This window comes from Herpailurus yagouaroundi, unplaced genomic scaffold, assembly GCF_014898765.1.
Source record: "Herpailurus yagouaroundi ecotype Mexico unplaced genomic scaffold, PumYag 28, whole genome shotgun sequence".
Taxonomy (NCBI): domain Eukaryota; kingdom Metazoa; phylum Chordata; class Mammalia; order Carnivora; family Felidae; genus Herpailurus; species Herpailurus yagouaroundi.
The window spans coordinates 107,123,519-107,148,946 of NW_024412376.1; the positions used below are offsets into that span (position 1 = coordinate 107,123,519).

The window sequence follows — 25,428 nt, forward strand, 5'->3', positions numbered from 1 at the left end:
TAATTAAAAAAAAAAAAAAAAGTCATTGATAAAATTGTATAAAATCTCAGCTCTTGAATACATGTCTTTTTACATGTTTTTTACATGTTTGATGAAATGGGATGTTTTCATCAAGAACTTCTGCAAACTAAAATTAGATGGTCATTGTGAGGAAAGTTCTTATGCAATTGGATTGTGCACTGAACTAGTAGCTTTCTTGTGGAACATTTCTTACTTGAAATCTGACTTTTCAAATTTGAGTATTTGGTGGACATTTTTTGAAAAGGAGAGAAGTGAAAGGAGAGTCATTGCAAGGAAGATCATTGACAGTAATAAAATTCAAGCTGTCATGTAAAAATTAGAATTAAAATTAAAAAAAATTTTTTTAATGTTTATTTATTTTTGAAGGAGAGAGAGACAGAGTGTGAGTGGGGGAGGGGCAGAGAGAGAGAGACACACACACACACACACAGAATCTGAAGCAGGCTCCAGGCTCTGAGCTGTTAGCACAGAGCCTTACACGGGGCTTGAACTCACAAACCACGAGATCATGACCTGAGCTGAAGTTGGACTCTCAACCGACTGAGCCACCCAGGTGCCCCTAAAACTTTTTTTAAATGTTTGTTTTTGAGAGAGAGAGACACAGAGTGTGAGTGGGGGAGGGACAGAGAGAGAGAGAGAGGGAGACACAGAATCCAAAGCAGGCTCCCGGATCTGAGCTGTCAGCACATAGACTGACGCGGGGCTCAAACTAATGGACCCCAAGATCGTGACCTGAGCCTAAGTTGGATACTTAACAGACCGAGCCACCCAGGTGCCCCAAAATTAGAATTTTGGAAAACTTGGATTATTCTCTGTAAGCTTTAAAGTGTCCCAGTACCTAAAGACTTTTCTGATGAGATCGGTAGTGATATTAACAAGCACGATTTTTTTTTTTTTTATCTTGCATGGAAAATTTGTGAACATTTGAAAGAGCTATAGAACTCAGTGAACTGATATTTTCCAAATGACCAATGCGTGGGTAAAAGATCCATTCAGAGTGCAAGATAGATCAATGGATTTTGACGTAACGGAGAAAAGTTCACATACAATTTCAGAGTCCGTGTTACAACTAATGATTTATGAATTGTTAAGTTTTGTTGTAGTATCAGAGATGAGTATTCTTGCAAAGGCTGTTAAAATACTCCTTTTTCCAACTACATATCTGTGGAAGGCCAAAGTTTCTTCATATACTTAAACCGAATACAGAGGCAGAAATGAGAATTCATTTATTTTGGGAGAAAGTAGTTATTTCATTAAAATAATGTTATTTATGTTAACATGTAATGGGTTCATTACTATTATTTTTAAAAGAAGTAATAAATATTTAAAAAACCTTTCAATTTTATAATATGGTGTCAGATATAATTCACATAATCAAAAGCTCTTTGAGATCATCAGTAATTTTTTTAAAGTTTATTTCGAGAGACTGAGACAGCACGAGTGGGGGAGTGGCAGAGAGGGAGGGAGACAGAAAATCCCAAGCAGGCTTCACACTATCAGCTACCCAAAGTAGGGGTGGTAGGGTGCTCGAACTCACAAAACAGTGAGATTGTGACCTGAGCTGAAACCAAGAGTCAGATAGATGCTTAACAGACAGAGCCACCCAGACACCCCGATCCTCAATAATTTTTAAGAGTGTAAAGAGGTCCTGAGACCAAAACATTTGAGAACCACTGTTCTTTGGTATGACCTTGAGAATATGTGGCTGAGGAGGGTTGGAGGACAAGGTCATTGGAAGTAAGAAAGTCAAGGAATTGAGAGTTCATGGTATTGGAAGGATTATAGTGGTGGATGTGCAGATCACTTAAGATGTAGGACAAGAGTAGTGTTGGGAGAGAAAGGGTACCAGTTAAGTGTTAAAATCTTTAAGGAATGAACTGTATTGTGGTAAATTATGGTGTAAGATCTTCAGAAATGAGTGGATCTGTAAGGTCACAGTATACTGGAAACTATGGGGTGAGCTTACTGGCTTGGAAACTTTTTTTGGTGTACTATACTATTTAGGATAAAGCTAAGTTACTAATGGTAACAAAAAGTCCCAACAGTAATGTAGGTTAAAGAATAGAATTTATTTCTTCCCACCTAACAATTTCAAGGTTAATTATCCAGTTTGGTAATAAGACTGTTCCACATGATCACTTCAGGGACAAGTTTTCCCCACTGTATTTTGCTCTGCTTTAGGGCATACAGTCAGCAGGTGGATTGCTGCTATGTCCAGGTTTCATCTGATGGAAAGGAGAAAGGGAGCGTGGAGGAGGAGGCATGCCCAGTTTCATAATGCTCAGGCCCAAGAGTGGCACTGATTTCTGCTTGTATTCTTTTGGTAAGAACTTAGTCATTTGGCCACAGCTGAAATCAAAGAAAGCTGGGAACTGTAATAAAGCTGGGCAATTGTGTCTGGGAAGGAGAGAATAGATTTTGCTAGTCTGCCACTCTTGAAAACAACAACTATCTCTTACATTTATTGCATCCTCTAAAATGTCAAGCATGTAGTTGATGATTAATAAACACAAGCAAATTAAAATATATATAATCTTTATGATATTTAATGTTTAAGGGGTTAAGTAGGTAAGTGAATTTATCTGGAAATGTCTAAGAAGAAATTGCCTGCCTGCTTTTAAGGCTGAGAATGAGTTTAGGGTATTGTGAGATTAGTTCTTCAGTCTAGGGATTTCCATTCTTCATGATTCCTTTATCTTTAAGGACCAGATTATGTTCAACTTAATACAGACATAGATGTTGAAGGGAATAATTAAAATATGCTAAGAAACAGTGAAAAGTTATGTTTAGGATTAGTTTACAAACAAATCCATTGGTTGTATTCTTTGACCTTGTTCCAGGAGGAGGAGGAAGAAATTTTTTTTTTTTTTTTTGTATTGCAAACTTGTTTTTCTCTTTTTATAACTTTTTTTCCCCCTTGGGCATTAGGCACCTTGTTGTGACAAACTTTATACTTGTCGGTTGTGTCATGATAACAATGAAGATCATCAGCTAGATCGCTTTAAAGTAAAGGAAGTGCAGTGCATAAACTGTGAAAAAATCCAACACGTAAGATTTTACCACATTTCTATTTTCTTTTTAAATAATGTTAAGGTGGCTTAAAAAAAATTGGCATTGCAAGTGACTTCTTTAATTCTAAGCAATATCTTTGATTTAAATGTTTAAAACCTTGTAAAAATCTGCATATACTGTAACAAACTGGATATTTAAATGATAATACAAAATGTTTTGATAAATTTAGTCCAATTTTTAATTACATGTGTCTGTTTTAGGCCCAACAGACTTGTGAAGAATGTAGCACATTGTTTGGAGAATATTATTGCAGTATATGCCATCTTTTTGACAAAGACAAGAAGCAGTATCATTGTGAAAACTGTGGAATTTGTAGGTACTGTATGTAAAATGTTCTTTTCCTATTCTAATGTACCTGGGCAATAATAGTTTTTAAAATCTTTATTGGGATATAACTTGCATCTAATAAAATGCCTTCGATTTAAATGTCTAGTAAGTTTGACAAATATATATAGCTGTGTTACTAATACAGTCAGGATAAAAAACATTTCCGTTATTCTGAAAAATATTTTCATGCTTCTTTTGTAGTAATCATTTAATTAGCCTATCAACTATTATGTGGCTATTTAAATTGTAACTTTTGGATGTAAAATATGCTTTTATATAATGTGTTTTGTGGGCAGCTGAAATAGAAAATTAGGGTAGAGTTTTCTTTTTTTTTTACAATTAGTTTTTAAAAACATTATCAGAAAGTATAGGATGATTTTGTAAAAATTGGAAAATATGAGAAAGTAGAAAGAATAAAAATAAGCTACAGTCCAGTCTCCCACTGACAAGCTACTACAGACATGTTGTCATATAAGAATTTTTTTCTTTCCAAAAATTTTTGAGCATTACATACAAAAACATATATGTAATGTTGTGTACATTATAAACTATACTTTCTAAAAAAACGTTTATTTTGAGAGACAGCGTGCATATGCAGTCCCAAGCAAGCTCAGCACTGTCAGTGCAGGGCCCAATGTGGGGCTTGGTCCCACAAACCATAAGACCTTGACCTGTGCTGAACTCAAGAGTCAGATCCTTAACCGTCTGAGCCTCCCAGGCACCCCTGTTGTAAACTATACTAATACAATAACTCAGCCACTCAATTTAAGAAATAGAATGTTTCCAGGGCACCTGGGTGGCTCAGTTGGTTAAGCGTCTTGACTCTTTATCCTCAGCTCAGGTCTTGATCTCCTGGGTGGCTCAGTTGGTTAAGCATCTTGACTCTTTATCTCAGCTCAGGTCTTGATCTCGTGGTGAGTTCAAGCCCTGCGTTGGGGTTCTGTGCTGGGCAAGAAGCCTACTTAACAAAAGAAAACTGTTACCAATACTGTAGAAGCTCCAGGTGTTCCATATCAGTCTTTTTCCATAACCACTGTCTAGAATATTTTAAATCACTTGCTTTTATGTAGTTTGTTTTTAAGGAAGGATAACAAACATACCAAAAGATGTAGAAGTCATAAACAATCTTATGAATTTATTTATGAAAACATTTTTTTAATCACTACCCAGATCAAAAAATGGAATGTTCATAGCACTGTAGTAGTCTCTCTCATGCCCCCTACAAGTCAATAAATACACTCCTCTGAAGGTAACTACTCTCTTGAGCTTTGGGGATCCTATAGTAAATGCTTTTTTGTGTTTTGTTTTATATATTTTAAGGTGTTAATGTATTTTATGTATTTACATAGAATTGTTCTGTTTTCCTTTGTGATTGATTTATCATTGTCTCTTTTTATCTTTAGTTATATTTTCTGCCTTAAGAGCTACTGTATCTATATCAGCTTTCTTTTGATTAGTTTTTGCATGTATGTCTCTTTTCATTCATTCATTCATTCTTGAGAGACCAAGGGAGAGTGGGGGAGGGGCAGAAAGAGGGAGACAGGATCCAAAGTGGGCTCTTGCAGACAACAGAGAGCCCGATGCAGGGATCAGAGTCACAAACCAGGAGATCATGACTCGAGCTGAAGTTGGACACTTAACCGACTGAGCCACTCAGGTGCCCCCCTTTTTATTTTTTTATCCCAAACATTTTGTATGCTTACATTTAAGGCATGTAGCTTGTATGCAGAATGTAGTTGAATTTTTTATTCAGTTTAATGAAAGCTGTCTTTTAATTAGCATATTTAGTCTTATTAATATAATTGTATATATAAATTTTAAATGTACAGTTTTACAGTTTAGTCGACAAGTTTAGTATTTTCTATCCCCTGAGTATTTATCTGTCTTTTTTTCCGTCTCCTCGCTTGCCTTCTTATGGATTAATCGGCAATTTTTCTATTTTACTTTATTTTTTAAATATTTTTTAAAGTTTATTTTATTTTGAGGGAGAATGTGAGCAGGGGTGGAGCAGGATGGGAGGGAGGGAGGAAGAGAGAGAGAGAGAGGGAGAGAGAGAGGGAGAGAGAGAGAATGAATCCCAAGCAGGCTCTGCACTGTCAGTGCAGAGCATGATGTGGGCTTGAACCCTCAAACCATGAGATCATGTCCTGAGCTGAAATCAAGAGTTGGCCACTTAACCGACTGAGCCACCCAGATGCCCCGTGTTTTAAGTTTCATTTTTATTCTCTATAAACTTATTAGAGATATATTCTTCCATTATTCTCTTGGTAGTTATCTTAGAAATTATACATCCTTGGCTTACTAGAGTAATGCATTTATCATTTCTGGACAGTGTAAGAACCTTAGCTAAGAGGCTTTACGTGTACTTGTCATGTCTTTTAATCTACGATATTTTAAACTCTGTAAGACATTGTTTCAAACAGTATCCTCTTACATTTACCTACATATTTACCATTTCTGTTGCTCTTCTTGCCTTTCTGCATTTCTTTCATCTTCAGGATGATTTTCCTTTGGCTTCAGGAATTCTTTTTATTAGTACTTCCAGTGAGGCTCTGCTGGTGACAGATTCCGTCAGTTTTTCGTCTCTCTGAAAATGTCTTTATTTTCATTTTAAAATTTTGTCTTTGCTGAGTATAGAATTACTTTCTTTTTGCACTTTAAAAATATTCTGGTGCCATGGTTTCGGTTTCAGAAATAGCCTGTCAGGATTATTAGTGCCTCTTTGAGGGCAATCTTTTATCCCCCTCTTAATGTTTTCAGGTTTTTTTTATTAACGTTTATTTATTTTTGAGAGAGAGAGCCTGCGCGAACGAGCAGGGGAGGGACAGAGAAAGAGGTATACAGAATCGTAAGCAGGCTTCAGGCTCTGAGCTGTCACCACAGAGCCTGATGCAGGGCTCAAACCCACGAACCATGACATTGTGACCTGAGCCGAAGTTGGACGCTCAACCGACTGAGCCACCCACGTGCCCCCCTCAGGTTGTTGGTTTTTAGTTTTTCCATGATGTGTCCAGGTGTGTGAGATACTTATCTGGCTGGCAGTTTGTAGAATTTCTTTTTTTTTTTTTTTTTTTAATTTTTTTTTTCAACGTTTATTTATTTTTGGGACAGAGAGAGACAGAGCATGAACGGGGGAGGGGCAGAGAGAGAGGGAGACACAGAATCGGAAACAGGCTCCAGGCTCTGAGCCATCAGCCCAGAGCCCGACGCGGGGCTCGAACTCACGGACCACGAGATCGTGGCCTGGCTGAAGTCGGACGCTTAACCGACTGCGCCACCCAGGCGCCCCTAGAATTTCTTAAATCTATGGCTTGATGTCTTCTGTTAGTTTTGAAATATTCTTGGCCAGTGTTTCTTCAGATAATGTTTCTGCCTCTTGCTCTTGGCCCCTTCTGGGACTTTAGGTGTAGACCTTTTCACTGTCCCATATGTCTCTTACATTTTTCTTTTTTTCTGTATTTATCTCTTGTCCCTTAATGCTTAAATTGGCTAGTTCCTACTGATGTGTCTGTCATACTGTGTTGAATCTGCTATTTAACCTGTTGAGTTTTTAATTTTAGGGGTTTTTTTCTTAAAATTATAGAACTTACATTGAATTTCCCGCCCCACCCCCACCCCCGTCCTTTGTAGTTTTAATTTTTTCAGGTGAAAAAAAATTTTTTTTCTTCTTTCAACATATTAATCACTGGTCATTTAAAGGCAGGGTCTGATAACTCCAATATGTTGATTCTTTGTGGGTCAGTTCTGTTTTCTGTTTTTCCTCCTTTGGTGTTTGGTTCTTTAGTTCTGCCTTTTGGCATGCTTGATATTGTTTTTAGTTGGTTGTTGGACAAAATTGAATGCTATTTATTATTCTCCAAAGAGAATTTTCTTTTGGCAAGCAGTTCATGTAGAGCCAGATCCTACTAATCCAGTTAAAGATTGAGATGATTATGGGATGCCTGGGTGGCTCAGTTGGTTAAGTGTCCCGACTTGCTCAGGTCATGATCTCATGGTTCGTGAATTCGAGCCCCACATTGGGCCCTGTGCTGACAGCTCAGAGCCTGGAACCTGCTTTGGATTCTGTGTGTCTTCCTCTCTCTCTGCCCCTCCCCTGCTTGTACTCTATCTCTCTCAAAAATAAATAAACATTAAAAAATAAATAAGTAAAGATTGAGATGATTAGAGGCCAAGTTTTATTTATATTCCTGTTCTTTTTTGTTTTCCCTAACACAGGCTCCTAGCACATGTTTCCTCAGGGGTCTTGATTTAAAGTTTATCAGGGCAACTCTTGTAATGGGATCTGGGCTCCCAGTTTTTTGCCTCCCTAGCTGAGAAATTGCCAGAGGGTTTGTGTGGTTTCATATCCTCTTACCTGCTGCTTGCTGCTTAGCTTGTTTGCTTCTGACAGTGTAGTTTAGGATCTGCAAGTCCCCCAAGGAGGGTGAAGCAGGGACTGTTGGATTTTTCTCAGTGTATTTCCCTTCTGTCTGGAATATTGACCCTTTAAGCCCTTTGTTGATTTTTTTTTTTTTTTTTTTTTTACTGCTTTTAAATTGCTTGTTTTCTTTGAATCCAGACTTTGTAGTTCTCAGTGGGAGCTTTGGTCCTGTACAAGCTATTTTATCCATTGTGGAGTGGAAGTTTACAATATATGTTTAGTTTTGCTTATCTTTTTTTTAACTCATGCTATGTTTATTTTTCTGTGGCTTTTTTTTTTTTTTGAAACAGAGCCTTGTTTCTAGGGTTTCTCCTATTTGATTCATGAGCTCCAGTTGATTTTCACTGTTGTACAGAGTTATTTTGTATGCCAGATCTGCACACAGCTTTTAATTACCACTATTACAATAAAGGAATCAATAAATTTTATAGTTAATTTGTTGACTCAAGTTGTTGAGACTGCAGGATACATATCTCATACTACCCTGTATACATTAAGCTTTGTGAAGTTAAGATATTTTCAAATTTTAAATTCCTATACCTGGTAATATTAAGCTTCATGAGATCAAGGTATTTTCAAAAGTTTAAATTTTTATACCTGAGAGTACCATGTACACAGTGTGTGCTCGTAATGTGTAGGCTGTGTATCTTAAGCAGAATGTTTTTGGTGTTATGATTCCTTTCTGTATGTGAGGAAAATTTGTCCTCAACATTTACCGTCTAAGTATGTTTTTAAAACCTTTTAAAATAACAGAATAAATATTTTGTTATATATATTATTATGAATGATAGAAGTAAGAATAAAGGTGGTGAAAAACAACTTCATTGGAAATTTTAATAAGAATTTAAACATTGTAAATCCAAATTTTGATTCCATATTTTTCTAGTTTTGAAAAGATATGTACTAAATTTGACAATATCCCTTGACTGTAACTATTCACTGGTCACTTGTCATGAATCTGGCACATGTCTATCTTGTTAATAACTGATTCTAGGTTTTAGATATAGTTCTAATAGGTTCTAGCTTGTAATTACTTTTGGTTCTTCTTACACTTGTACCATCAAAATGTAATATTGATTCCAGATCTCAGATACATCACTAGTAAGATTCTGGCTTATCCTTACTTGTGTCTATGCATTGCCAAATTCAGTGTTTTTGAAACCTTGTATTTATAGGTGGCCATGATTTTAGTTCCAATATAACAAAATATTTTTTATTTTTAGATTTATAAATCCCTACTAGAATGTCAGTCCTGTGAATTTTTTCAATTTTTACATCATCTATTCTCTTCCAAATACTTTAGGCACATACTTCAACATTTGTCCATTTTACTCAGCCATACTGAGTAAATTTTGGTGTACGAACATAATAAAAGATGGAAGAACGCTGTCACACATCTTTTTAGCAAAATGGGTTGGTTTAGGTTCATGTAACAAAATACTGTGAATTGAAGTCCTTATTGAATGACTAGATGAAGAATCTATGTTTGTTTGTTTTTTTCATTTGAAATACATTGTTCATTTTTTTTGAGTGAGGCCATTCATCTATGGTATGTGTTTTAAAGGATTGTTATCACTTCAAGTAGGTATTTTAGGTGGCATTATGTCTGTTGTCATTGCTCAAAAATATTTGAAACATCTTTTTTAAAAACAATATTTATTTTTGAGAGAAACAGAGTGTGTGAGTTGGGGAGGGGCAGAGAGAGAGGGAGACACAGAGTCTGAAGCAGGCTCCAGTCTCTGAGCTGTCAGCACAGAGTCCGACATAGGGCTTGAACTTTGTAAACTGCAATATCATGACCTGAGCTGAAGTCTGAGGCTTAACTGAATGAGCCACTCAGGCGCCCACCCGTCTTTGAAACATCTTTGTACAGTTCTTTCAGAGTGCCAGTGGCACACTGAAAATTAAACTCCCCCCCCCTTGGGGATTTTCAGAGCTGTTCATCTTCATTTTTTTTCAGATTGTTAAAAGATATTGGGAGCAAACTCTATTAAATAAGATTGGCATATACTGTGTTTAGTCAGAAATGACATATGACCATCAGATAATGACTATTTTTTTAAACAACAAAAATATCAAAAGACAGGTTAAAAAATGTTTTTGCAGTCAAATGCTCTACCACTGAGCTATACCCCCTGAAAAATGTTTTTGCAATAGCAGTGTTTTTGGAAACTCTACCCTCTCATGGTAACATTAAAAAAAATCACGTCATTTGAATGTATGAGTTCTTATATATTTGCATAAATATCAATCTTTTCACTTTGTAGCTAACCTTCTTTGATAATCTTTTACAGTGAGTCCTCTTTTGGATATTAAAGACAAGTATTTTTTGTCTTCAGTATATTATGAAATTTAGTTATTGCTTTTAGTTTATTAAACAAAGCTGCAAGGCAAGGGTGATCTGATTTCTTGTGCTTGGCGCTTAAGGCACCTCTAGGCTTGGCTCTGGTCTGGAGGTATGAGCTTGACGATTATTGTCTTTAGGCAGTAATCACTGTAAGGAAATCAGTACTGCTTAGAGTTAGTGATATGTTATTCCTGATTTTATATTTTAAAATAGCTTCATGATAGTTAGGTAATCTTTTGAGTGTGGCGGTAATTCTCTTAAAGAGTGACGTGCCCTAAAAGATAGGATTTCAGTTTTTCTTTAATTAGGGGCAGACATCCAATACTGAATTTTTTGGCAGAAGGTACATATATCCTTACTGAAATGTACTAGAATGAGCTTTTTTTTTTTTTTTTTAATAAATGGGACAATAAAATTTCTTAGTGTTATTAGATAAGCACCATGATACTTACCATGAGAGTATGATATAACAGATATGGTTTTGGTGTTCTGATTTCTGATCTAAAAAAATGTTTCATCCCTTTGACTATATAATTCCATTTTTAGGAGATTATCCCAAGGAAATAGAGATATGTACCAAGATTTCTGTGTAGTATAAGTCTTGTACCAATAAGTATAATAGTGAAAAATGAAAAACAACCTGTATGTTTGGGAGATTGTTAATTTGCAAGCCCATATCAAAAGTAATGTTCTTAAACGATATTTAGGGATTGGGAAATGATTCATAAAAATTATCTGTCAGGATATTATACATACCAAAATATTAGCAATAGTTATCCATGAGTGCTGTGATCATGAGTGATTTAAGGTATTTGTTGGTATATTTGTTGGTTCATGTTCTTCTGGGTTTTATATGTTTTAAATAATGAGGATTACTTTTAAAGTTTAAGAAGATATAAGTTTGTAACTACATTTGGGGAAATATAACATCTAATAAGATGATGCTGTAAGAGAAGGATGTGCGTTTTCACATTTCTGCAAATTATTAAATAAGCATCAGACCAATCTTTGTCATGTGTAGAGCACTAGAGTATAGAAGGCATGATTCTTGTTCTTAAATTTCTATTCTGTTTGTGGAAGAATGGGCTTAATAAGCAATCACTGCTAGAGAGTTTGTCCGATTATAGGGATTGGAGTGGTCTTAATTTTAGGAATGTTTCAGTAAAGTTTTAACAGAGATAGGCCGAGGCTGAATAGATCAGAATGGTCTGGGTAGAAATAAATAAATAGCCAAGCCAAAGAAAAGGCAGTGAAAGGATGGAGTGAGGGGGTGGGACAGATAGAGACTGGAGTTGAGGATGGAAGTGAAGAGGTTATATTATTTAGAGTAGTTATTTTAAACGGAAGCAAATCTAGTTAGTCCCCGCCACCGTTTTAAAGAAAAGAATAAAAAAGAGATAAATACATGGTAAGGATAAGTACTGTTATGTGGAACTTTCATTAGCATTTTGAGTGTGTGTGTATATGTGTAAATGAAGGGAGAACTGGGTCAAGATGTAAAAATATTTACTGTGTGTTGAGGTGAAGTTTGAGAGACACTGCTGCAGAGTCTGCCAGGTCACCTCTAACTGTGACTACGTACTGACGCCAAGTTGACTGTTTTTGTTTAAACGGAGTCTCCTGGTTTTTGTATGTTTGAAACATCTTCATTTTACTTTCATTTTTGAAAGATATTTTTGTCGGATATAGAATTCTAGGCTGACTGAATGTTGCTCTGCCGTATTTTGTGGATATACATTCTGCATTGTTCCCAGTGAGAGATCTGGTGTCATCCTCTTTTTGTTCCACTATACAAGTCTTCCCCGCCACCCCTGGCTGCTTTTAAGATTTTATCTTTGGTTTTGAGCAGTTTGATTATGATGATCCATGATAGAATTTTTTTTCATGTTGCTTGTGTTTAGGGTTTGTTGAGCTTTCCTTTTAAGGACATAACACAGAATTTTCGTTCATCTCTTCTGTTCACAACCTCCAGAGAAGTTGCAAGTAGTCTTTATTCAGGACAGCCCTGTGCCTGAGTGTTCTGTTGTTGTGTAAGAAGGGGAAAATAAAAATTTGGGGACAACTAGCAATTTCTCTTTATCATATCTCTTTACATTTCAAATGGATAAAAGAAAAATATAAAAATTAAAAGCCATAAGTATTAGAGGTATACATATATTTATGACCTAGAGGTTTCAAAAGTCTTTCCTAAATAAGAGATAGAAGCATAAGCCATAAAAGAAAATATCAATGGCTTTTTAATACATAGAATTAAAATGGCTGTATGACAAAATATGTAAATCAAGATAATCTTGGTCACACACCAGAAAATTGTAAGTATACAAATGAAAAAGGTTAATATTCAGGATATATAAACAGCTGCTTTAAAATGGTAAAAGACAAATACCCTAGCAGAAGAATGAAAAGAGCACATGGACAGGCAATCTACAGTAGAAACCCACATGGTTCATAAACATTAAAATATATTTCCTGTCTCATAATCTGAGAAACACAAATTAAAATGACATCTTGTATTTGTCTATCATATAGGTAACCAGTGTTCACTAGGGTGCAGGGAATGCAGGTGCTGTCATACATGGTTAGTGCGAGTATAATTTAGTATTGTCTTTTTGAAAGTCGTTTTGTCAGTATCAAAACCAGTGGTGCAGTACCCTCAGTACCCATAGTTTAACTTTTAGAAATCTTATAAAAGATTATCAACAGATAGACTAAGTGATGTTTGTATAAAGATAGGTATTTTATATCATCGTATTAACTAAAGATAGTAAATTATATAAGGGAATACTTTAAAAAATATGGTCTATCCATACTATGTAATACTATGTAATTATGAAGAGGAATGAAGTGGTTCTATATAGACAGACATAGAATAATCTTCAGGATATGTTGTTAAGTGAAGAAAAAGTCAAAGAACAGGATATAGAGAAAGAATCCATTTATGTAAAAAATAAAGCCCAAAGGGTGTGTGTGTGTGTGTGTGTGTGTGTGTGTGTGTGTGTGTGTGTAGATTTTTGTAGGAAAAAAGACTTGGATAGATACCATTCTGTAAAAATGAATCTAATCTTTTGACTTTCACATGTATTTTTAGGATTGGTCCAAAGGAAGATTTTTTCCATTGTTTGAAATGTAACTTATGTCTAGCTATGAATCTCCAAGGAAAGCACAAGGTATATAACTAAGTTTGTGTAATTTAAAAAATATTGTATTGTGTTTGAAAACTAGCTTAAATCCTAATATGTTTGGAAGCATGCTAATTTCAGATATTACCAAGTACAACTCTGTTGCTTTTTATTCTTAAGCAGTATTAAGTAGGTGTCCTCAGATCTATGCCTCACAATATCTGATCTACAGTTCTTTTTCTTCTTCATAGTGTGTAAGAATACTTATATCAGTTATTAGCATACTGTTGACAACTTCTAAGTAAGTTAGTAATGGATTCTTCTCATTGATACTGGTTTTAAGAATAAGTGAAAATGCACAGTACAGAAGAAATAGCAATGTAACAGCATTCCAAGAAAATTCAGAAAATATTTTTGGGTTTTCTTTCATAGTTAGAAATATTTTTAATTTGGATATAGTAATTATATCATGATACCAGTTCCTTTAAAATTATTTTTCATTATTTAGAAAAAAATCTAATAAACATCACAGAACAGAGAGACTAATGATTTTTAAAATTTAAAAAATTTTAATTCCAGTATAGTTAACATTAATGAGGGTTTTTTAAAAATAGGTACTAGATAATAACTAGCCTAAAATAGTCAAGTATTAAGATAAATTGAGATGAATAATGAACATTTGGGATATGGTGACAATGAATAAGGGAAAAAGAATGGGGCTGAGTAAAGACTCCCAAGGTTTTTAGCCCTTGCTTTTAAGGTACTGGATAAATAGATTGTAAATTTGCTGGAGATAAAAGATTGAGTTTGGTTTTACAGATTTGAGTTGGGGTGATAGCCGTGTTATCTTTCAAAAACTATATACACATTTTCTCTTGTGGTATCTTTGTCTTGTTTCTCAGTTATTTCTTATTGTCTGTATTTTAGTAAATGGTCCTATCATGTACTCAGGTGCTTACTTAAAAAACCTGGGCATCATCCATGGCGTGGCACTTCCCCTTACCTTCCCCCATTTAATCATACACTGTCTTGTCAAGTTAGGAACTCTGACACTGGAGACTGCCTGTTGGAGTTCAAAAACCGTTCCACTTCTTATTGGCAAATGACTTTGGAAGTTATTTAGCTTCTCTAGGCCTCAAATACCTCATCTGTAAAATGGGGTAATGTACCTGTTTCATTTAGAGTTGTGGGACTTAACTGAGCTAATGCAGGTAATGTACTTAGTATATGACATGTAGTAAATTTCAAGAATATGAACTCTTACCATTATTGATATTATTAAGTAGTTTGCTTTGGAGCAAAACACATATAAAATAGATTCCAAAAGTTATTGTCTCTGCATCTTTGGTAAATCTTGATTCACTGATTTTCCTTATGTGTAAAATGAAGATAATTTGAACAATTAAGATATACTGAGCAATTTCATTGTTTCAGGTAATGTGCAAAGCCTGAAATAGTTATGTGAGTTAGCTGTTCAGTTCTTATCTGACATATAAGAAACACGTATTGTTAATTATTATCTTTAGTAAGTTAGTAGTGTTGTTTCCTTTATTGTTTTTATTAGTAAATCTGTTTGTCATTTCCATTTAGTTAAGTTTTTAGTAATTTGAGTTTTTCTTTTAAACAGTGTATTGAAAATGTTTCCCGGCAGAATTGTCCAATATGTTTGGAGGTAAGCTTAAAATATTTGCTTTGGAAATATTCCCTGTTGAATTTAAGATATGTGGATGTTTATATTGTCTTCATGCAGGCACTAACATTTATTTCCTTTACAGGACATTCACACATCCCGTGTTGTTGCTCATGTCTTGCCGTGTGGACATCTTTTACATAGGTAAAGGAATTTTGTGTTTTTTCTCTCAAAATTGAAAATAGTGGAGATAGTTTTTGTTTTACTGAAACAATGTTATATATTTTTTTCAGAACGTGTTATGAAGAAATGTTGAAAGAGTGAGTGTTTGATGGGATTTTTAAAAATGAATTATTGTAAGATGCTGATTTATTATTTTTTCGGGGATGTGGAAGTGGGCCAGCTCTGTTCCTCACACTGTGTCGGGCGTGACATACTTATGTTGAGATGGGCAGGGTAAATGCATAGTGGTAAACTGGGCAAAGCGTCTTGTGTATGTAGGACTGCACCTTTTCCCCCATGTCTGCAGTATGCCTTATCTCATCCCTCATTTCAAGAGACTCTTATTTTCTGGCCTTGCTTAACAGGAGGCATGGGCTCTACCAGAGGCAATCGATAGCATTTTAAGATTGCTGAGGTATTGTCACTCAGAATCCTGTTAGGTCAGTATATTGGCCCAGGATAATCATCTGCAAAGAAAGCTGGTAACAAGATTATCTAAAGCAGAAACTTTATTATGGGGAAAGGATGTTACAATGAGATGAGAGTAGTTAGGATAGAAGAGACTGTGTAAATGTATTTTCATAAGCAGAAATTTTAATTTAATATAAGAGCCAGATAGAAGGGAACTTTTTCAGAATGTTTAGAGAGAAAATAATATGATCTAAGTTGCCTGAATATATTAAGGAATTGAGGTCATTTAGTTAGAAAGTAGCTTAATTGGCTTTTAAAATATATTGAATATATTCTACAAAGAATACGGGCTGATTCCTTCTAATTTTAGAGAGCTGAGGAAAAAGAGTAGGTTTAAAAAATACCATGGATCTACTGATCATCTTAAAATTCAGAATAATGCTCTGTTTTGGATGGTTTGTGTACCAATTAGCATGCATCCTCTTGTATACCTGAGTTGATATACTCCTTGTTAAATGTTTGGAAAATAACCTCTCTGTTTCTTCTAGAGGCTACAGATGTCCATTATGTATGCACTCTGCTTTAGATATGACTAGGTACTGGAGACAGCTGGATGATGAGGTAGCACAGACTCCTATGCCATCAGAATATCAGAACATGACTGTGGATGTGAGTACGATCAATGCTTAAAACTTTTCAGGTTCCTAGTTGATGTTCTTGTTTATTTTTGCCTTTTTGCTCAAATCTGTCTAAAAAATACTGCTTTGGTAGAAACACCAATGTGATGATTAATGGGAAGGACAAAATATAAATTTTAAATTCAAAGGACCAGACCAAAAAAATTCTAAGAATACCCTTATGCAATTCTTCCCAACACTAGATGGCAGGCAGAAACTTTATTCTGAATTATTTACGTATTACTTGTCAGAGCCAGTCAGTCAGGTAATGGTGTGGAGGTGAATTACTGGTGTGATGTTTTTAATGATGCTTTATTTCTAATTATTTTAAATTTTATTTCAGGCATACGTATTTGTTGATTTCTGAAGAAGATTACTTTTTGTTTTTTAATGTTCGTTACCCTTTTTATTCATGTGGATAATTGAATTGTTAGTAAGGTAAATGAAGGATTGCTTTTGGAATACTAATTGGTAATTACGTGATGTTTTACTAGAGGCTTCAGTGTGCTTTGTTCCATGTAGGTCATTTTTTCAAATAACAGCTTTATTGAGATATAATTTATATGCCGTGTAACTCATCCATTTAAAGTGTGCAATTCAGTGCTTTTTAGTATATTCTTGGAGTTGTACAAACATCAGCCACCGTCAATTTTAGGATATTGCCCCCCAAAGAAATCCCATACCCTTTAGCAGTCATTCCCCAATCCCCTAGCTCTAGGCAACCACTAATCCTTCTACATTCAGATTGTATTCCAAATTATAATTTTGAACAAACTTGGAAGTTTTCTATTTACTATGGTATGACTATTCTATTTTTTTAATCTTATTTATTTTTAAATTTTAGTAAACATATCACGCAATGGTTTCAAGAGTAGAATTCAGTGATTTATCACTTAAATACAACACCCAATGCTCTCCACAAGTTCCCTTTTTAGTACCTATCACCCATCCAGTCCACCCCCCACCCATGTCCCTCCATCAACGCTCGGTTTGTTCTTTGTTGTTAAGGGTCTCTTGTGCTTTGTTTCCCTTTCTTCCCCATCCCCCCCCCACCCCTTCCTATATGTTCATCTGTTTCTTAAATTCCACATATATTAGTCATCAAAAAGAATGAAATCTTGCCATTTGCAAAGATGTGGGTGGAGCTAGAATGTATTATGCTAAGTGAAATAGGTCAGAGAAAGACAAATACTGTATGGTTTCACTCATGTGGAATTTAAGAAAACAGGTATGAGTATTCTAAAGCTAATGCTTTTCTTACATACTAATGCGTTGATCTGTTTTCAGGTTAACACCTTTTTTATTTTTTGGGATCTTTGTGTTAGAAGAGATTAATTCTCAAGTGATATCTTACTGTCATTTTATTTATTTATTTATTTATTTATTTATTTATTTATTTATTGTTTATTTTGTTTACTTACTTATTTTGAGAGAGAGACAGAGCATGATCAGGGGAGGGCAGAGTGAGAGGGAGACACAGAATCTGAAGCAGGCTCCAAGCGCTGAGCTGTCCACAGAGCCTGATGTGGGGCTTGAACTCACAAGCCTTCGAGCTGTGAGATCTTGACCTGAGCCAAAGTCGGCCGCTCAACCTACTGAGCCACCCAGGTGCCCCTCTTACTGTCATTTTAGGGATGAGCCAAAACCTTTTATTTTTTAACTAAATTTTAAGAACTGCTTCTTTGGACTTTATTTTTGAGGCATAGAAGATTGACAGCTTAGTATATTAAACCTAAAGAATAAGCAAAAAAATAAGTGTAAAGATTTTATTAACTAAGATAATTTTGCAAATGTCAAGGAAGAATAATGAAATCATGTATGTTGTTTTGAACTGTAAATATAGTTGTCAATCTGATAATGCCTATGTTAAATTTTATGCTCAGTACTATTTATATACTATTTGGGAACAGTTTTAAAATAAGACTTCTTGACTCAAATTCACACTTTCATTTTCTAAATTCAAAGCTACCTTAGTAGCCCTCTTAGAATTTTCAGAAAATAAATAAAAGACATTTCTATTTGGGGAAATGTTTAGACTTACCTATATGTGTGTTTCAGTTCTTCAGTATGGTTTTTGAGGAATTGTTTTGGGCAGACAATGCCACTTTGTATCTATAAGGTTTAATATACTTAATTTGAATTCTCTTCACTTTTCAGATTCTCTGCAATGATTGCAATGGGAGATCTACTGTCCAGTTCCATATATTAGGCATGAAATGTAATATTTGTGAATCTTACAATACTGCTCAAGCTGGAGGATGTAGAATTTCACTAGATCAGCAATGACCAGCGTTTATTACACTGGAAAACTCAGCATTTTCTGATCTAGGAAAAGGCTATCTTTAGTATTCTGTTGTCATAATGTGTCAGAATCTATGCATTAGAGTTGATGTGTTTTGTACTAGTGTCACAGCAAAAAATCATACTACAAGCATAAGGATTCAGGGTCTCTTTGTAGAATTGTCATAGCTCTATATTGGATGAAAGCCACTGTGCTTGTGTTTTGATTGGAAATTCCTTTAGTGTCAGTTTGGAAGCCAATGATGTTTGCCACTGAAATTCACATCCATAGAAGTATGTTATACTTTCATGTAACTTCGCTTTAAGTGACACTCTGCACGCAGAATTCATTTCTAGTTCTTGATAGAACTGCACTTACTTCTCAGTATTATTCTTGACTTTTTAAGGGCTGTGCTATAATGAGAATATGTTGTATCTTACTGTTGAAATCTTATTACATATACTTTAGAATTTTCTAAGACAGTCCTTTGGATCCTATAAATGTGAATTTTGATGTAATAACTGCTAATAAAATTATATTGAAACAGTGTTTTATAGAAAGTTTTTTCCAAGTTTATCTATTTTTGGCTTAGTTTGGGCAATATAGTCTTATATATAATTCTGTCTATAAATACAAATATGCATACACATATATGTATTATATATTTCTGTAGAAAACCTCTTTTCTTTCTTTTGAAGTACTCTTCCATTAGAGTAGTTGGAAAAAATATAAAACAGTAGAACTCTTCCAAGCCTTAAGAAAAACCATTAACATTGAAAATAATTTTGTTTTGGTTTCCCAGAATTATTTCTTCGAAGAGTGATTAATCCAGTCAGCAAGTAGTTAGTGTCCAACTACTATGCGCTGGGTAAGGTTCTAGATGGTTGTGGAGACAACAGTGAGCAAGACAAAAGTCCCTGCCCTCGTGGTGGTGCCTCATGACTAGCTTTTCCCTTGTTTTTTTTTGTTTTTAATGCATGAGGTGGTTGTCTTTGTTGTAAATGGATTGTTTCTTTCTTCTCTAAGTGCTTGAAAGTAGGTATGAATGAATAGAAGGGGCATGGAATATTCCTGGCAAGATCTGATTTTATAGTACCTTTTTGGCTTATGTAATGGAATTAAACACACCTCTTAATTCAGGAACAAAATACACAAAAGATTATTTGATGATCCTACAACTTACACAGTAGTATTCCAGTTTCTAACATAGCCTATTTATAAAAACCTTTCGGTTAGGAAATGTGTACATATTAGTTCATGGGTATTTACTGAATACCGTTTTTCTAATTTTGAGCTAGTTGAATCTCCTGCAAATAAACAAGGTTGGCTTACAACTAGAAATCCTAACATTTCTGGTACATTTATTTATTCTGTAGAAATCTCATTACCTGGATAAAGGCAATAGTATTGATTTCTAGTTTTGAGCCCAGATCTTTATTCTCTCCCACCTTCCTGTCTTCTGTGTTCCACTCTTTTCCCCTTCCTGTGTTAGTTTCCTTGGCTTAGGCAGAGCAGTAGTGCTGATCTTGATTTGGGGAAGGAATGAGATATCTTCCCAGGTGTTGCCAATCAATAAACAGATTAAGGAAAGACTAATTTTCTAGTTGTAATACTTCTGTTTTTAATTAAATTTTTTTTTTATTTTTTAAAGTTTATTTTTTATATAATTAGAGAGCAGGTAGGGGAGGGGCAGAGAGAGAGGGAGGCAGAATCTCAAGCTGACAGTGCAGAGCTGGACCTAGGGCTCAAACTCAAGAACTGTGATACCATGATCTGAGCTGAAATCCAGAGTTGGACACTTAATCAACTGCATCACCCAGACACCCCTCAGATTTGTTTCAGAGAGCAGGAGTGGAGGAGAGGGACAGAGAGGGAGAGAGAGAATCTTAAGCAGGCTCCATGCTCAGCGTGGAACCTGATGCAGGGCTCCATCCCATGACCCTGGGATCACAACCTGAGCTGAAATCAAGAGTCGGATGCCTCTCTGTTAGTAATACTTTTTGGTTCTGTTATGTCACCCTAAGCTAATTAAAAGCATACTGCTTTTAATCACAGGATCATTGGATCTTGAGTAGGAGTGAGTATAGAAAAGTAACAAAACTTTGTTTCGAGCATCTACTGCATGCCAGGCTTATGCATTAGCATTGATTGGCATGATGATTCTGTAGGGTAGGTGTTGTCTTCATTTTATAGATGAGAAAGCTGAGGTTCAGAGGTTAAATGATATGCTTGAGTAAATGATAGCTATTAAATGTTGGGAGCTGGGAATTCAATTAGGTCTTTGACCCCAAACACACCACCCCACACTGCCTTTGACTCAAACTTCTATTTTGCTAAACTACCTACATAATAGCTAAGTCCTCTATCATGGAGGAGCTCATGATTTGATAGACTGTCCATTTTTAGATGTTTTAATTCAAAACCTGATTACTTAGATCTTTGAGGATCCAAATTTGTCCAAAATAATGCAGAATGAATGTATTACCACCTGTTGACATGCAGTCATGTGCTAGAAGCATTTTTCTCACGCTCTTGAAGTCTAGGCTGTAGCACCCAGGGTTTCTTCAAAGATATGTCCATGACATGTGAATTCAATGTTCAAAAATATCTATTGTAGGAAATATGTAAGAAAAGGTGAAAAACTCACAATCTCATCTTCCAGAGGTAAATAGTTTACATTTTGACATTTTTTTTTCTTTTTCTGCTCAGAGACTTTAAGAAAGCTTAGAGAAATGTTAAATGCTTAGTCTGATTTTAAGTATGGTAGAATTGTCCATGAAAGAATTGTCCCTAAAATAAGGTTGCCTTGCCACAGAATTCATATCTATTATGTTCTCATTTCAAAAGCCAGTAATTCAGTATGTTTATGAATATCAGGGTGTACAGAAACTCATTGTTTTATCATCAAAGAGTGTGCATGAAGTTTTTTTTTTTTTTTTTAATGTAGCTTTCAGAGCCTTCTTAACTAGTAAATGGAACTCTGTAGGATACTAACTAGCTTGTGTTCGAAGTAGTAGTATGTTTGTGGCATCGTAGATTTTAAAACCAAGATTTTTTTCCCCCACTAAACATTTTTATAATGTGTACATGTTTAATTTTCTTTTAATTTTTTGAAGTTTTGGTCACGAATCAAGGTGAATGTGAGTACTATGGAGCCAAGATCCTATTTTATAAGTGCTTGTCACTTAATAGGTGATCAGTAGTGCATAATTTGAAGTGGGGGATGTCATTCTTTATGCCATTTCTTTCATCGTCTCTGCTGAAATTCTCTTCAAGGTTTTGCTGTTTGCCTTATATTCACTGAATTTTAAGTGGAGTTGTTTCTTACTGTCATTTTCATGTGGACTTTTCCTTGTGCTTGTCCAGTTAATCCTTTGGATTAAATGCCACCTTTGGGCAGGTCTGCTTTTTTTGTTTGTTTGTTTTTACATATCCCTTTTCATTCTCATAATAATCTTAGACCTAGCTGATGGTCTTACATCCGATTTCAGTTTGTCTCCCCTCATATCCATCCCGCCAGGTTACTTTTCCTAAGCTTAGACTCATTGCAGTCTTGGTCAAAATTAATGTATAGGTATACTAATGTTTATTTGATTAAGCCCAGATTCCTTACTTTGAAATCTTTACAATATTGTTCCCATTGTATCTTTTCAGTTTTATTTTACGTTCTTCTTTCACATATATTTTTATAACACACTACCTATGAATTTTTGCTCCTTTGTGCACATGGTTCCTTCATGGAACAATCATTTTTAGAAAATGCCGCTTCCTCATAGTCCAGCTTACAGTTTACCTTTTCTATGAATGCTAATTAATATCCAAAATTATTCTGTAATTTCTCTCTCTCTCTCTCTCTCTCTCTCCCCCCCCCCCGCCCCTTTTTTGTGAGAGAGAGAGCAAGCGGAGGAGGAGCAGAGAGTGACGTAGACAGAAACCCAAGCAGGCTCCATGCTGTCAGTGCAGAGCCTGATGGCAGGGCTTGAATTCAGAAACCGCGAGATCATGGCATCAAGAGATGCTTAACTGACTGAGCCACCACACGCCCCTCTCCCTCTTCTATAAACACTTTGTACCAGTTTTAAAAGATTTAGTACTTCATTTATTATAGTTCAATTTTTGCTTTTCCCCGCATTTCAACATTGCACATCAAACAGTATATAAAGCTTCTTGTAGACAAAGCTGTGTCTGAGTTGGGGGTACGACTAAAACTACTGAAAGCTTTCTAGGAGTTGACTCATGAAAGACAAAACACAGGAGGTAACTAACTGATCAGGATCAGGGTGAGAGAAAGCCTAAGACATTTTGAGGACAGTGATGGAGCTTTTCATCTCCTATCTTACTCATAAGAATTTGTTGAATTCAGAGGCTCCTGGGTGACTCTTGATTTTGGCTCAGATCATGATTTCATGGTTGGTGAGTTCAAGCCCTGCGTCAGTGCGAAGCCTGCTTGGGATTCTCTCTCTGCCCGTCCCCTGCTCTCTCTCCATCTCTCAAAATAAATGAAAAAGAAAAAAGAATTTGTTGAATTTCTATCATATGTAAGAATCTGATAGAAGCGTGTGCACACATACTATACAAAAATTGGTTGAAGACCCCTCCCCCCAAGTGTTTAACACTAGAACATATTGATTGAAATATGATGGAATCATACCTTTCTCAAACTAGAAGACAATCAAGTCATGCTGGAATCTGGTCGTTCGGTTTATCCATTCATTTATCGCATTTAACAAATACTTACTTTGCACTGGTTTTGTGCCAGACACAATATGTAGAGCTGGGTTATAAAAAAGTGAGTATGACAGTAAGTGACCTCAAATCGTTCCTGGCTGGGAGAGGTGGATGTGTGGCCAACAGAAAGTGCTGAAGGAATTTGGCTGAGTTTGGCTGAATTCTAACCTTAGTGTTAAGTGGCTCAATAAGGAAGATGTCCTTAGAAACAGCCTCTTCAGGACAACTTTTTGGCTTAGTTCTGTCACACAGGGACCACAAAAATATGGTCTTTGGGAGATATGTAAGCCTGTGACTTGTATGCTCTCTCTTTTAGAATAAGAATTTAAGCTTAGATTCCTATGGATGTCAATTAACAGAGGCCCAGTCTGTGATATGTGATACACTGGGTCCCTGGTGGAGCACCTGCCATTTCTCAGTTCATTAAGGATTGCTTTTGCCCAGATAATGTTGCCTAGGAATGCCAAGCATCTACTCTTGTAAACCTCTGATCAAGATCAAAGCTTCAGACTGATTGCACTTCCCCCTGCCCGTAGACACAAACAACATATATTCAAATTAGAGTCAAAACTTTTTTTTTTTTTTTTTGATCGAGAGCAAGTGCCTGTGTGTGGGGGTGGGTGGGAGGGGGAGGCAGGTGGGAGGGGTAGAGAGAGAGGGAGAGAGAGAATCTTAAGCAGGCTCCATGCCCTGGAGCACAGGAGCCTGGAGTCCGGGGCCCAAAATGGGGCTCCATCTCATGACCATGAGGTCATGGCCTGAGCTGAAAATCAAGAGACGCCTCACGGACAGTCACCCAGGTGCCCTGCAGTCAAAACTTTTCTTAATCACCAACTTGCTTCCAACGAACTGTTCTGTCCCATTTTTACTCTTTGTTCTTTTCCTTGTCCTACATATTCTGTTTTTCTGGAGTCCGAATTCAGAATGAGCTAAGTGTGGTAAAGAGACTTCTTAGCCTGTCTAGAAGCGCCTGTAAATCCAGCCATTGCCAGTAGAGTGGATTTAGGCGGGGCTTGGCATTGGCTCCTCATCCTCATGTGTTTGGGGACCCTGAGGTACTAAGCCTGCCTGATGGAGCTTGGAGAACCCTGAAAGGAGAGGACGGTTCTGGGTCTTCTTTCAGGGCCTGGTCACAGCACCAAAAGATTTTCTGAAACGCAGCCCTGAATGCCCTGGACTGTTGTCAGCACCCCCTTCTCCCCACCTCCCACTTGGCATCATGACAGCATTTGCCTGAAATCTCTACTTGGCATTTGTTCCAGTCTGCCTTGCTTAGATTATGCATATGTTAATGTCCCGTGTTGAATTCTAATTTCCTTTAGAGCAACTACTACCGCGTGTGACTTTGAACTTAATATGATCTGTGCTTTCTTAAAGTGTTAAAGGGTTATATTTCTCCAGAGTTCTGAATCAAGTTTTAAATCAATTGGGAAGTAAATATGGGAGTCAAATATTGCTGCTAAAGCTGGAAAGGGGATTGTGGCTTGGACCTAAGGCCAGATTGAGTTTGTTCTTCCTTGCTCTCAGTTGAGTTTACCCATAAGGTCACAGGCTACAGGCCTCCCTTTTACAGGGGAGGCTCTGTTCTCGGCAGAGGAGCAGTGAATTATAAATACCGCAGCTGCCTGGGGCGAGGCTAGAGCCCTAGAAAGGGCTTAGACCACACCTGTGCAGTGGCTTTTTCTCAAATCTCACCACCATCCTGTAACTCTCCTCTGGTGGCGTGGGTTGAATGGAGAACCCATGGAAGGAGGGATGGAAGTTTTTCTTCCCAGTACTTCTTTTTTTTTTTAAATTTTTTTTTCAACGTTTTATTTATTTTTGGGACAGAGAGAGACAGAGCATGAACGGGGGAGGGGCAGAGAGAGAGGGAGACACAGAATCAGAAACAGGCTCCAGGCTCTGAGCCATCAGCCCAGAGCCTGACGCGGGGCTCGAACTCACGGACCGCAAGATCGTGACCTGGCTGAAGTCGGACGCTTAACCGACTGCGCCACCCAGGCGCCCCTCTTCCCAGTACTTCTAAAGGGGGCAGGATTGATGAGCTGAGGCAAGAATATAGAGAAATCCTCCTTCAAAGACCCTGAGGCAGCCCTATTTCCTGGTATTTGGATGGGAGGTAATCTGAATCAGGTGAGCCCCTGTGGGCTGAATGTAATTTGCAGAGGATGAG

General features: G+C 36.3%; 1 protein-coding gene across 5 annotated transcripts in view; it reads left to right on the forward strand.

Annotated features, from left to right (window-relative positions):
• Positions 1-19,076, forward strand: part of RCHY1 (ring finger and CHY zinc finger domain containing 1) — a 21,836-nt gene extending 2,760 nt beyond the window's left edge. The window contains exons 2-10 of one of the 5 annotated variants that reach the window (XR_005792324.1): positions 2,950-3,069; positions 3,294-3,409; positions 13,276-13,354; positions 14,934-14,978; positions 15,082-15,140; positions 15,230-15,256; positions 16,118-16,238; positions 16,590-16,684; positions 18,404-18,502. Coding sequence is in view for 4 of the 5 variants with exons in the window: in XM_040481130.1 (XP_040337064.1) it covers positions 2,950-3,069; positions 3,294-3,409; positions 13,276-13,354; positions 14,934-14,978; positions 15,082-15,140; positions 15,230-15,256; positions 16,118-16,238; positions 18,404-18,532 (696 nt within the window). In the remaining variant the exon portion in view is untranslated. Of the gene's footprint in view, positions 1-2,949; positions 3,070-3,293; positions 3,410-13,275; positions 13,355-14,933; positions 14,979-15,081; positions 15,141-15,229; positions 15,257-16,117; positions 16,239-16,589; positions 16,685-18,403 lie in introns of those variants that run through there. The other 4 variants (XM_040481130.1, XM_040481133.1, XM_040481134.1 and 1 more) reach the window with 4 other exon arrangements.
• The last annotated feature ends 6,352 nt before the right edge of the window (positions 19,077-25,428 follow it).